Raw genomic sequence first — 14,720 nt, 5'->3', positions numbered from 1 at the left:
CTGCATCTGACGCTTTGCATTGCACTTGGTGATGTAAGGCTTGGATGCAGCTGCTCGGCCATGGAAACCCATTCCATGAAGCTCTTTACGCACTGTTGTTGTACCAATCTGAAGGCCACACAAAGTTTGGAGTTCTGTGGCTATTGACTCTGCAGACAGTTGGCGACTTTTGCTCACTGTGTGCTTCAGCATGCGCTGACCCCGTTCTGTCATTTTACGCGGCCTACCACTTCGTGGCTGAGTTACTGTTGTTCCCAGTTGCTTCCACTTTGTTATAATACCACTAACAGTTGACCGTGGAATATTTAGTAGCAAGGACATTTCACGAAACACCTGAATCCAATGATTCGGAGGGGTGTCCCAATATAGTGTATGCACCTTTAAAAAATATTTTTTCTATCGCAATATATGTATAGCTTACAATCATAGCATTATTAAACAGGTTGGCCATGCAAAAATAAAATTTCTTCTAATTACCTTAATGGAGAAACAAATGGGATGCAAAGGATTAATAGAAGTGCTATTTCCCCATAAAGAAATGAAGCTACTGCTGTCCACTGAAAGGTCATTTTACAGCCTTGAAGCCTACAAGAAGAAAAGGTACATAATTTTACAAATCAGCTAACAAACTAATTAAAGCAACACAATATAAAATACATATGTACATTGCAACTGCTAACCAGGCATTAGCACCTAAAATAAGTCAAAACTATCACGGTTTAGGCGATGAAGATTGGATCCAATACCAATAAACTAGCTATACATGCAAACAGTATGGTGATTTTTTGGGTGACTGAAATCATTAGAGGTGTTCATGCGACAGCTTAATCTAGTTGGTCATTTCCCTGCTCTGAAAATGATCTGGCAGAAATCCATTGGTAATGCCTAAAAACCTCAGATGTAATCGGTTCAGAAATGTACATATAGTTACATAGTATTTGAGGCTGAATAAAGACATTAGTCCATCAAGTCCAACCTATTAGGATCTCATTTTAGGAGTACCTGTACCCCTGTATATTACGGTCCCTTAAGAAATCGTCCAAAAGTTTCTTGAACAATTCCACATTCTTTGCTGAAATCACCGCCTGTGGCAGTGAGTTCCAGACCCTAACTGATCTTACTGTGAAGAACCCCCTTCGCCCCTTGTGCTGGAATTTTTTTTCCACCAATTTTAGGTGATGGCCTCTAGTTTTTGTAATGGAGTTCATTTTAAACAGTTTATCGCTAATGCTACTACCACCATTGAACATTTTGTACATGGAGATCATATCCCCCCTTAATCTCCTCACCTCCAATGTGAACATGTTTAAATTTAGTAGCCTTGTCTCGTAGCTCTGGTCCTCCATACCCCTAATTAGTTTGGTTGCCCTCCGCTGGACTTTTTCCAACTCAAGGACATCTTTTCTTAGTACTGGTGACCAGAACTGGACCGCGTACTCCAGATGAGGTCGAACCAATGATCTATAAAGTGGCAAAATTATAGACTTGTCCCTGCAATACATCCCCTTTTTAATACAGGACAAGACCCTGCTAGCTTTGTTTACAGCAGCCTGGCACTGCAAACTACCTTTCAGTTTGTGGTCTACAATGACCCCCAAATCCTTCTCCATTTCTGACTTCCCCAGCGGCATACCCATAATTGTATAACCCATTTGTTTATTTTTAATTCCAAAGTGCATTACTTTGCATTTATCGACATTAAACCTCATCTGCCACATTAATGCCCACTCCCCTATTTTATCCAGGTCCTCCTGTAATGTTATAGTGTCTAAGTCCGTGTCTATTACCCTCCCTATTTTGGTGTCATCCGCAAACACGGAAATATCGCTGTTAACACCCTCCCCGATGTCATTAATAAATAAGTTGAACAATATGGGACCCAGCACAGAACCCTGAGGCACACCGCTCATTACACTAGCCCAGTCTGAAAGGGCGCCTTTTACAGATACCCTCTGGACACGTTCCCGTAGCCAGTTCTCTATCCACGTACACACCACCTCATCTATGCCCATAGCCCTCAGCTTGTGTAGCAAGCGTTTGTGTGGTACTGTATCAAAAGCCTTTGAGAAATCCAGATATACCACATCTACCGGCTTACCTCCGTCCACATCTCTACTCACCCCCTCATAAAAAGTTAGCAAGTTAGTTAGGCAGGAACGATCTTTCCTGAACCCATGCTGATTGTTTTTAAATATAATTTAAATATAAAGGTTTAACAGTTACTAGGTAACACCACTAAGTTTTAGGAGGTGATGTCTAGATGCTGTTGGAGTATGTTAAAGGAAAATTTAGGATGTGGTCCAAACCCTGTGTGTCTGTGGCAAGACACATTAACAAATTAAATATGATTCTGTTCCCTAAATGTTTATATATTTTGGCACACATGCCAGGTAAAAAGGAATTGAACTCTGGAAGATGTGCCCAAAAAACAGGCCGATGGCAAAGGACTAGTCACTGGTATTGCCTGTGGTCTCCCTTTAGCTGATCTTACCCATTACTGACTTACCATGCCTTGTTCTGCACTGTGTCTCTGTGTGGAGATGGATATCTTGGTAGAGGCAGGCTGCTGTTTCCATGTGCCAGAGCCTCCAGCAATAGATACAGTGAACAGTGACAATAGTGACATCATACGTTCTCACTCCAAATCTCATGTCAGGGACATCAATTCCTTATATCTCATGCAGATATACAGCTGTGAAGGCTGGGTCACATCACAAAGAGTGCGTTCCAGAGCGTTAGGACTCTGGCACGCACCCCGACCACCTCCATCCGTTCAGGGGCGTGGCGGTGCATTGAAGTCAATGGCAGCCACACCGACCCATCCGCAGTGCGATCGCCGACACCTGAACACGTGGCACATTAGTGCCTGCGTTCCGGACCAGTGCGATCTGCAAAAATGCTGCATGCACTATTTTTGCAGGTCGCACTGGACCAGAACACTGGCACTAATATGCCACGTGTTCGGGTGCCGGTGATCGTGGCTGCAGTGCCATTGACTTCAATGCACCGCCATGTCCCCACCCGGCCCTGAACAGGGAGCCGGTCGGTTTACGTTCCAGAGGCCGAGCACTCTGGAACGCATTCTTTGTGTTGTGAACTGGCCATGAAGCTGCAGACACAGGAATACCTAGATACTGTCGCATACCAGGAAGTACACTGCCATTTTTCAGGAGGAATTCAAGACAAAGGGTACATTTTATTGGGAAGCACTTAGGCACAATTAAAAGGAGAACTATGAGGTGAGTGAAAAACCACCCCTCCTCATAGTTCGAGCCGACGTGTGACAATGAAACTGTCAAACGTCGGCTCAATAGATCGGGAAGCGAGCGAACGCATACAGTCGCTCGCTCTCTTCTCAATCATCTCCCTGCAGAGAGCCGTGACTGTCACTCACGGCTCCCTGCAGGGATTCCCCACTCTGATCCTCCAGCGCTGACTGACGGAACGGATGGGGCGGGTACAGTTGGCTCTGCCTCTAGATAGACAGAGCCAGCTGTCACTCACGCAGCTGGGCGGATCCAGACATAATTGTTGGGATCCGCTTCAGCTGCCGCGTCTCAGTATACCGCAAGCTGTAGCTCGTGGTATACTGAGCTTAGGGTGACGGGAGGGCGCTAGCTTTTGTCCTCCCGTTACCCTAAGAAGAACTATGGGGAAAAGCCTTAAACCCATAGTTCTCCTTTAATGAACTTGTTCAGAAATATACTAGAATTGATTATTTCAATGTTATATACATGACCTTTTTTCATAGTTGATATTCATAGTATCTGTCATATCGGAAGATCCCAAACTTTATGCTCACAAAACTGTCCCTCCTACACTGACTAGTGGCCTTGGTTTAAGAATACATTTAAAGAAAATCCACGGCTAAAGCCAAAAATGCATGGGATAACGTATACCTTAATGGAATGATATCCATGCAGTATACACATTGCGAGTGAAGAAACATATTAACACTGAATGATCTCTATGAAAATGGGATGCTGTACTTTAAGTCAGCTTCTGGGCCCTAGAAGAAACTTTGTAAAGCTCCAAACAATGCAGCTGAAAGTTCCCTGCAATAAAAGAAAAATCATACTCACCTTTTGTCCTACCTTCCCTCTGTTTAGGCACTGTAGATTCTTTAGGTCTCTTAAGCATTCAACACTTGTGGGAATGACCATTCATCAGAGCTAGTGATTGCCAGCAGATACGTTTTAGATCAAGGGTATGCAAACATGGAGATCTACGTGAACAACATGAAAGAGATCAAAGGTCACCAGTGTGGTTTTTTCTTTACAAGATAACCTAGCAAGTCCCCATTAGAAAGTAAGAAAGGTTTGTAGGGTTCAGGGGTCACTAGTATGTAGGGCAGGGTTTAGGAATCAGTAGTATCACAGAGTTCAGGGATCAGCAGTACCACAGAGCCCATGGGTCAGTAGTAAGGACTGCAGGGTTCAGGAGTCAAGTAACACAGAGATCAGGAGTCAGTAGTAAGTAATCCAGAACTCAGGGGTTAGTAGTAACCAGGGATCAGTGGTATTTAATGCAGAGTGCAAGGGTCAGGAGTAAGTAATCTAGAGGTCAGTAGTAAGTTATGCAGGGTTCAGTAGTATGTAATGCAGAGCACAGGGGACAGGAGTATGTAATGCAGAGGTCAGGAGTATGTAATGCAGAGGTCAGTAGTAAGTAATGCAGAGTTCAGGGTCAGTAGTAACCAGGGTTAAGGTGTCAGTAGTGAGAGTTCAGTCGTCAAGAGTAACAAAGTGTTCAGAGGTTAGTAGATTGTAACGCCTAGTGCAATGGACAGAAGTAATGCAGAGTGAAGAGGTCAAACTGTAGTAACAGAGTTCCACAGCACAAATTCCCCACTCCTCCATTTACCTACCAGACCTCTCATGCAGTGGTGAGTGGGTTACTGTCACAAAACCGGAACAGTGACTGCGGCTGAAGTCACTGTTGGGCTAGTATTATTGGACAAAAGTTGCACACTAGTTGAATTTTGGCCTGCCAGATTCAAACACTGGTGGAATTTCATCTCCGTTAGCAGGACTTAGACCAAATTTGACCAGTGTATGGCTAGTTTTGTTATCTGAGGGGCAGAAATTGTTCATTGCTCATGAACCCCCTGCAACCGCTGAAGAAACTGTAATTGAGAAGCTGGGGCTTGGTGTGAACCCATTTTGCCTGAGATTGCAAAAGTCCATGCAAAACTGTGATTGACACACCCCCTTGCCAGGCCAATCAGTTGCAGCAAAGGCATTCCCTGCAGCTACCTCTCACAAAGAGGTGGGGAATGCCCTTGCTGCAACTGACTGGGAGGAACGTGGGTCACACCAAGCCCCCGCACATCACTAATGGGAACAGGCTTAAAGACACATGCAAAGGGACCCTGTGGCAGTGTGTGAATGATACTGACAGCATGTTAAAAATAAGTGATGAGGCAGGGCTTGAACCCAGCATGCTCATATCAGTGACTGTCACCCCTCCTACCAATAAATCAGTTGCGGCGAGGGCATTCCCCATTAAGGTAGAGGGGGTGGCAGTCACAGTTGTAAACAGGCTCGGGCAAATTCAGGTGAACTGGGTTCACACCATGCCCAGCCTGATCTCTATTAATAATACTGGCAGTATAGACAGTGGCACACTTCCAGTACAATCCCAGAGCCCAATCCAGAAAAGTCTGACTTTGCAGTTCTCTAATAAGACTCACCCTGAGAAATGTCAGAGCTCCCCAGCACCCTAAAAGGAGTGAAGATGGCCTGCAGGCGATGTATCCCCCTTCAGCTGGATCTTATATGAAGACTTCTATCCACATGTATACGTGCTCGGGTCATATAACATGAGAACACAATACAGAGTGTACTATAAAGTGACATCCAAACCACTGCCACTTACCCAGCGATTCCACACACTGTCACAACTCAGGCAGGAAGAAGGCGAGGACTGCGCAGCGTGACGTCACATCACAACTCTCTCCGGCGGCCATGTTTGTGAAGGGCAGGGCTCGGGGGTTAGTGTTGCTTAGTGATGGTTTTGTATTCTAGAAGTGCATTCTGTTCTCGGGACGTATTCCGCAATCACAGCAGCCTGGAATTAGGCTTTCATAGTGCTATGTATGGCAACAGCCTGCTTGTGGTAAAGCTTGGGTTGTTGTAGACCTGATATTCAGAGTAGGGTTGCCAGGGCTTTGAAGCTCGAGCTGGCTGCATTACCTGGAGCGGAGCTCATCGTGTATTGTAGATCTGGAGCTAAGCATATGTAGGTAGCGTAGGGCTGAAATTGGGATGGGGATGAGCCTCAGACTCTGAAATGTGTGTGTATGTGATTGCTCGGTTCTCATTCTATAGAGCTGACATGTGACAGCTTCAGTGTCACACATGGGCTCTATTTATGGAGATAAGTGTATTTCACTCTCCCCATAATTCTCCTTTAAATGGCTTAGATTAGGTATAAAGGGTTAAAATGAACCTGCAGACTGGAAGGGTTAAATTTAAATGGCTGCCCTGTTGTTCCGGGAGTATAGCTTTTGTTAGGGATGATTTGTAATCCTTTCACCCATAATCCTCTCCTGTATATATCAGCTCAATTCTATCTCTGCTCTGACCTGTATATATCACACAGACCTGATTCCCTCACCCGCCCCATACCTCTTCCAACACGGTGCAGTAATGAAGCCGGGAGCCTGACAGGTGGTCATGTGACCACCTGTCCTGTTTCCTGATTTGATAGGAAGCCGAAACCACGCTCCCTCGCAGCTTCCCAGGCACTGAGGACTGCCCCTGTAATGTAAGTGGCAAGTGCTGCTGCACTCTGCATCACTGAGCTGGTCACAGAGGGATCTTTGTGATCTCTCCAGATCAGAGACTAGAAACACAGCACGCGCTGTTGTGGTTTTAGTGTTGCGTTTGGGGTGATTAAGGTGTGCACACGCCTATGCTGCAGCCTTGAGGCTTAGTTCACATGATTGGCAACATGTCATTAATTGTGTAGTAGCAAAACATATGTCCGAATCATGGTAGAAAGTATTCCCTAAAGGGTATCTATGGTCAAAAATAATGATGTATTTCTATATTTAATTTCCATAAGTTCTAAATAACCATATCCATCTAGATGTTTGTCAACTTATTTATTGAAGATGCCCATAAGATGTGCTCCCTCTATGAATATGAGCTAAAGCAGAGACACCGGCACTCCAAATTAGCAAAATACGTCTATTTATTGACGTGCATCGTGGTAAAAAAACAACCCTCTATGAATATATCACGACTCTCACAGAGCCTGGCTTCTAAACTAAAACTCAACGTCTAAGCAATGTAACATTGTCATTTCTTGCTGGAAGCAATGCAAAATGGGATTTGTTGTCTTGAGAAATTGAGATTGCATCACATAAGGTAGCAGGGAAAGAGAAGCAAAGCACACTGGTAACCCAGGAAGTTGTTGACCGGCAGACTGAAGACAGCATTCACTACAATAAAGGGAATAGGTAGTGTACGACCCTGGGTCCTTCCCGGCATCTGCAGTGTTGAGGACGATGTAACTCCTGTGCGCATGCGTGGAAGTTACATCATCAGGGGCAGCCCAATGAGAAAAGAAAATGACAGGGACTTAGAAGAAGCAGCAGAAGAGATGGCTGTGGCAGGGGACGGAGCAGTGACTAACAGCATAGATTGGTCAGCGCTGGAGGAGGGCATACTGGTAAATTATGACAAAAGTTCACCTTAGGTTTTACAACTTTACTTTTACATGAAGTATACTGATGTTCTCTGCAGACGGCAGTGACCAGCAGTCTATGTTCCAGTTGGTATATGACTATCACTATTCAGGTCAGGCCAGTCTATCTGACGGTTCCTTGTTGAGTTATCGGGACCAGAACTGTGGCAGTTCACTGTTCCTGTCTCTGAAGACTCTCACTGGAATTCATAAAGAGTCTCTGAGACACTCATAAGAATCCTGTTCTGCATCCACACAGCAAATGTTGGTGCTTGCACCAGATTCAAATGCAATGCTCACACACAGGTACATACATTTGGTGCAACCACTGGCATCTGCAGTCCAGAGATGCAACAAGGCCAGATTGTCTAAACCGACACTCTCCACGGTGCAGCTTAGTAATGCCAAGCCTCATAAAATCACAGGCTTGGCATTGCTGAGCTCTCAGTTTGCATACTGCACCTGTCACACAAACAGGCGCAGCAGCTGAGAACTTATACGGTGGGTGGGCAGAACCTGACAGGAAATTCAGAGAACTAAGATCCCTATCAGGTCTGCTCTGCTGTAGATTGGCAGTGGGCGGGTGCCATAGCCCATTGCCTGCTGTCAATCAGCAGCAAAGTGGACCTGATGGGGAACTCAGTTCTTTGAATTTCCTTTCAGGCTCCACCCACTGTCAGCTTCACTAGTCGTTAAGGAAGCTGGTGGCTACAGCCACTAGTGTTCTTAATGACCAGTGATGCTGATAGTGGGCAGAGTCTCCTTTCCCATCAGGCTCCACCCACTGTCATTGTGTGTCATTAGTTGCTAAGGAAGCTGTTGGCTACAGCTTTAGCCCACAGCTTCCTTAACGACTAGTGATGCTGACGGTGGGTGGAGCCTGAAGGGGAATTCAGAGAACTGAGTTCCTCATCTGGTCTACTCTGCTGCTGATTGATAGCTGGTAGTGGAAGAGTGCCATAGCCAATAGACTGTTTATGGCAGCCGCCCACTGCCTGCTGTCAATCAACAGTAAGTGCGTAAGTGTCGGTAAGCCTACCAAAACTTGCAACAGGGCTTTTTGGAATAAAAGTGCCCTATTGAATTACCCCCACTGTTATCAGTGGTTGTCAGTTTGTATGCCGTACTGAGGATTTATTTCTCTTATTTGTACTTGAGGCTGTGTATATTCTCTTCCTAAAGAAGCTGCTGTAGCTACTGGGCAGTATGTGAACAAAATATAAATGTATCCCCTTTTTCCTACTGTACTTCCTATATTCTACTATAGGTTTACAGGTTGTGCTTTGTGAGTTTTGATTGCCTTGTTACTAGGAATGCACCGACACCGTTTTTTCGGTATCAAGTACCAATACTAGTACTTCCGATAGCATGGAGCCGGCTTCTCGGGCAATCAGGAAGACGGGCAGCTGGCTTCCCAGCCAAGCCGGGAGGCGTGCCATTTCCCAGGCCCGGCTTCCTGATTGGCTGGGAAGCCGGCTCCATGCTGTTTGGCCGACTCGATGCTGATTGGCCTTGAAGCAGTAGTAGCTATTAATATTTAGCATGTCTGGCACTAAACATAAAAGTGACCCTCCATGGTTCCCATAGACTAAAACGATCCACTAAGGTGTCCCCTCATCTTCTTTTATTCAATGATCTTATCTATAAGGATTTGAAACACCGGGACAAACAATTTCTTGCCCCTAGCACAATTTTTAAACCTTTCTAATGCCTTTGATACAATTGACCACCCACTCCTTACAAAAACTCCACTCCCTTGAGTGCTAGATATAATACTGGACTCTGACCTCTCCTTTTGGCGCCACATTCAATCACTGTCTAAATCTTGCCACCTTAACATTTCCAAAATTTGCCCCTTCTTAACAAATAACATCACAGAATTTCGAATTTATTCTCGTTATCTCTCACCTTGACTTTTGCCGCTCCCCCCATTGTTTGGACTACCTTTACACAGTCTTTCTCACGTTCATGAATCCCGTATCATGAATTCCGCTGCCAGGCATATTCACCTCACCAACCTCCCCTCTCTGTCAATCACTACACTGGCTTCCGCTCGCCCAACAAACTCCCTACACCAGTCTGACTGGGTATCTCCTTTAGGTGATCCTTGAAATCCTATTTATTTCTGGGAAGCCTATCCCGCTTCTAACTAAAAACTGCACTTTTACTTTCTCCATCAACTCATCTCTAACAGTTAATGCATTTTGTATCACTTTCTCTTCCCCTTAGATTATAAACTCTCATGAGCAGTGCCCTCCTATATTGTATTGTAATTATACTGTGTCCCTTTTATATCATAAAATGCTGCACAAACTGTTAGTGCTATATAAATCCCGCATAGTAATAATAATAACCTTTCTGTCACTGCTTCTCTTAGGCAGATTGATTCCCATTTTCTCATTACATAAGGTCCTAAAAGAGGTACCTTATTTTTCAGATCCACTATCTGTCAGTGGATTTAAGAGATTATGGTACAAGCCTAAAAGTTGCAAGCATCTCCTTTCCCATTAAAGACCACTCCTTTAGGGCAATGAGTGTTTCTTGGGTTTTTCATCACCAAGCCTCAGTGTCACAGAATGTAAGGCTGCAACCCAGTCTTCTGCACATACTTTCTCAAAGTTTTATAAGGTCGATATGTCTGCTTTTGCAGATGCTACTTTTTGTTGAAAGGTTCTGCCGGTGGCTGTTTACTGCCCTTGGTTTAACTCTGTGTTTTTGTTGTTGGGCTGGTTCACCTGTGTTGTTATGAAACAAGAAGACAAGGCAGACAGATGTAGCACCAAATCTGTAGGCACAGGGGCCTCTGACAGTGGGGACTGGGAAGAATTTGTATTGCATTTACATTACATGTCACATTTTCTGCATATCATTAGAAACAACATAAGAAAAACAAAGAATTGTCAATGTATTTATGTGTCTTTATATAATTAGGGCAACAATAAAAAGTATTCTGACCTAGTTTGCTTGTGTTCTTTTATTTGATATTAGAACCCACAACCATTGTTAACATTATAGGTGTAGTCCTATTTTTACACCCTCTGCAGGGTACTGGTCTGTTGTAGGGCCACATGTGTGTGTTATTAAAGGGTATCTATAGTCAAAGACTAAAAATAAATATGCATTTCTATATTAAAGTTTCATAAGGTCTATCCCACTCCTAATAACCATATCGATCTAGAAGTTTGTAAACTTAGTTATTGCAAATGCTCATAGGATGTACTTTCTCAATACAGTGACACAATTTCACTCAGCCCTGTGAATATGCAGATCCTTGTGTCACCCCTCTAACTAAGGCTAAAATACAACTCAAGGTCTGAGCTTCCCATAGTGTGACATCATAGGCGTGCGCAGCCTTTTGCATTAGGGTGTGCACACAAAAGTACAAACACACACATGCATATTTAAATATATACATACTGTATATATATTACATACATACTAGGGTTGCCACACATACGGACAGTACGGGTTTGGAATCCTGTGCCTGGGTGGGAGCCCACCTCCCACCCGTGCACTGTATTCAAAGCAGACCTGTGGCTCCCTAAGAAAGCTGCATAGTCCATACCGCTGGGTGTCGGTATTGTGACGGCTGGGAGAGACAGTGGGGGCTGGGAGAGACAGTGGGGACTGTCTGCTAAAGCCATTGCAGGGGGGACTTGGTATTCATCTTGGATCAGGGGTAGACAACTCCAGCCCTCAAGCTGTGCTTTAACTGCAATACCTCATGGGACTTGTAGTTCCACAACAGCTGGAGGGCTGGAGTTGCCCACCCCTGTCTTGGATATTTAATTTATTTTGTATTATAAGGAATGCAACACAAAGTAGACAGGAACAGAAGCTGGAGCTATTGCAGTGAGATCTCCTATATAACATGTCTGAGCCTGTTATAATTCACCTGAAACCATTGAATTTCCAGAAGTTAACTGGGCAGCAACTAAAACATCTATTTATTAGCTATCTACTAAAGGTGAGTTTTTATAGTTGGACTGGCCTTTGGCTGCTCTTCCCACAAACCCCAGCAGGATCAGTTTAGTATAAGTAGTACTGATACTGACCCTGTCATCAAGAATTACCATAGAATACGCTAATATCATTAAAACTGCCCATACAAACATAGGTCAGACTGCTCAAGCCGTCCCATCGGTTGTAGGTAGCCTGATCGCAGCAGATTTGGCCATCCATGGGCCAGGCAGGAACTGACCGCCTGCATCATGTGGAAGAAAAACAAGACGTTGTGTGAGAGACATTCACAACTGCAGCTCTAAAATAATGTTTGGGCCAAATATATGCTGCTTATCAGTGGGGAAGGTCTGTATGAGCGGATAACCTGCATACCCACAGGCACCTTTGGCAAAGAATACCTTGTCTTTATTTATTAGAGGTATTTATGAAGTGATGTCATTTTACACAGCGCTTTACATACTATTTATTGACATTAATCCCTGCCGACAAGGATCTTACTATCTAAGGTTCCTAATTTATATACACATATAGGGCCGTCCCTATAATGAGGTAGCCTGAGCCAGTTAACTCCTGGCAACCAGTGACGTCAGTGAGCTGGATGGGACGCCGGACAGAGGTGCCGTGCACCCCATCCGCCACCCCCCCACAAAAAAAAATGAAAAACCACAACCATCCACATCCTCCCCACCATAATGTATGCCCGGCAACATGTGCTACCACCTCCCTCCCCCCTGCCTCAGACGGCGAAGAGTGTAGGGACGCCGCTGTGCACACATAATAAGTCTATTTTAGACACAAGCTAATATACCTACCAGCATGTCTTTGAAGTGTGGGAGAAAACCAGAGACCCCGGATGAAACCCACACAAATACATGCAAACTCCATGCAGATAGTGTCCTGGCCAAACCTGGATTCAAACTTTATGGCAGAGAAATCAAATGCCAGTGATACGTGTAAAAGAGAAATCAGTACTTAGACGGGGTCTCTGATGGCTTTTAGGTATTTTACAGGTCAGGAAAATAACCAGATATAAACAAGTTCTTCTTATAGCAATTCACTGTCTTGGTGCATTGCTAAACATGACATAATCGCCATAGTAACTGACCATCAACAACAGTAATGACTCTTACATGGGCCTCAGGTTAGTTTTCCCAGCCAGCCAAGTGTAACACCAGGGAAAGCATTGGCAGGGCGTCCTTTGTACATATAGAAGGAGGGTAGTGGAACACGTTCATCCATCCGGATTCATGCAGAACAATTGAAGCTGCCCATTGCTTATCTGAAATATAGCTTTAAACCAGGTAAGGATCATTCTCCTGCAATCTCTTACTCTCGCCATTTCTATATTTATTTATTTTATATAGATTTGTGTATTTTATGTGGATTACTGTCTTGTGATTACCAGCTTCTCCAATGGCACGGGAGAAGGATCTAACCACCCAAAAACAGGAATTCTTGAAGGAATGTTATGTCAAAGAGATCCTATCACGGGTCAGTTGGCGGCGTCACTATGGACAGTACTTACCAAGTTTCACAAACACAAAACACAAGACTTCCAGGCAGAAATCGAAGGATCATTTCAAGCTGCCAGTGATCCCTGAGGCCGCCCTTCATGGGAGTACAGATAAGAGAAGATCTGAGAACAATAATAATAAGGATGAAAACAACCAAATCCCTATGGACAAGGAGGAAATAGATGGAGAAGAGGCAACTTGCTCCACTGATCCTCTGATGAGACCCGCCAGTCCCCAAACACAAAAACTTCTGTATTCTGGAACCTCCAAAGAGGAGCAAGGACGCTACCGCTACATGAAAGTAAGGAATCATCTCAAACCAGAGAGCAAATACAAGTACCCAATCGTCTCCAGCTGGGAGTATGGGTGGAAAATAGGTGAGTGGAGATATTTGTTTACCTTTAGTTGGCTTGGGGATGTAAACAGACAGTCCAGTGCTAATAAATTCTATTTGACACAGATACTCTAGTTTTCTTAGTATTCCCTCCATTTCAGCGCGGCTTTATTATACCCTTGACTATTGAATTAAAGCAGAACTCCTGGCAAGACTTTTATTAACCCTTGCAGTGGGGCTACTCCCACACTGCATGGGTTAAGTACTCATTTTTGTCTAGGGAAGAAAATAACAATGTTATCCTAACCTGATCCTTGGAACTGGCCGGCTGTGACAGCGCTCCCTCCAGCCTCTCTCCTCCTACGTGTTGGAATATCCCTCACATCCTATACACGGTGTATAGAACATGATGAGTTGAGAATTCTAAAGGTGCCCATACACTGCACGATTATCGTAGGAGAATCGCGGGAAATCCTGCGATCGTACAAAAATCGCAAAGCGTATGGAAGGCGTGCCACCGTTTCTACTGTACGGTCGCACGTCTTCCGTCGAACAAGCAGGCTGGAAAACCCGCCGAGAATCGTACGATTCTCAGCGAGTTAGTGGCCTGCTTGTTCGACAACTGCCGAACGGGCCGGTGTGCGCCCGCGCACACTGCCCGTTTGCAGTCATTGGAAGCCCGCCCCTCATTGCAGTCATCGGAAGCACGCCCCTCAGGTCCAAGATGGGCAGATCGTACTAGCTTTTAATTAGCTTACAACCATCGCAAGACATAAGTCTTGCGATGGTTGTAAGGTGTATGGGCACCTTTAGACCCCTGCGGAGGAGGAGAGAGGCTCCAGGCACCAGTCTAAGAGAAAGCCGGCTCCGGGGATCAGGTGAGTATAGCTTTTTTTTAGTTCCCTCCCTAGACACAATGAGCAGTTAAAGTGATATTAAAGTCAACATGTTTTTTAAGCTATTTCAAATGCTGATGAAATCACTTACAATGGATGCTGCTCGTTGATGTTTAAAAGTGCTATATTCCTGCGGGATCAGCTGGTACCCTGAGCACTGGCCCTGATCTTGTGTTTTAATGTGGCTTCTTTCCCTTGCAGGCTCCTATAGAGCCACCCTTATGTGTGTTAGTAATCTGTGTGTGTGTCTCCACAAAGGCACAGACATTGCAGGGCAATCCAATCCTCTCCCCCTTGCAGTGCCAGAGGCAGATGCATGAT

The 14,720-nt window shown here is 44.7% G+C and overlaps 1 protein-coding gene across 3 annotated transcripts in view; it reads right to left on the bottom strand.

The window, feature by feature from the left end:
• Positions 1-5,917, bottom strand: part of BCAP29 (B-cell receptor associated protein 29) — a 33,982-nt gene extending 28,065 nt beyond the window's left edge. Inside the window, exons 1-2 of one of the 3 annotated variants that reach the window (XM_018557078.1) lie at positions 5,878-5,917; positions 478-585 (exon numbers count right to left, since the gene is read on the bottom strand). In XM_018557078.1, coding sequence (XP_018412580.1) covers positions 478-569 — 92 coding nt within the window. In that variant the 5' untranslated portion in view covers positions 570-585; positions 5,878-5,917. Of the gene's footprint in view, positions 1-477; positions 586-4,082; positions 4,168-5,720; positions 5,743-5,877 lie in introns of those variants that run through there. The other 2 variants (XM_018557079.1, XM_018557077.1) reach the window with 2 other exon arrangements.
• Positions 5,918-14,720: the final 8,803 nt, after the last annotated feature.

This window comes from Nanorana parkeri, unplaced genomic scaffold, assembly GCF_000935625.1.
Source record: "Nanorana parkeri isolate BGI_ZX_2015 unplaced genomic scaffold, ASM93562v1 scaffold265, whole genome shotgun sequence".
In the NCBI taxonomy this organism is placed as follows: Eukaryota; Metazoa; Chordata; class Amphibia; order Anura; family Dicroglossidae; genus Nanorana; species Nanorana parkeri.
This window is presented reverse-complemented; position numbering and strand designations above follow the sequence as displayed.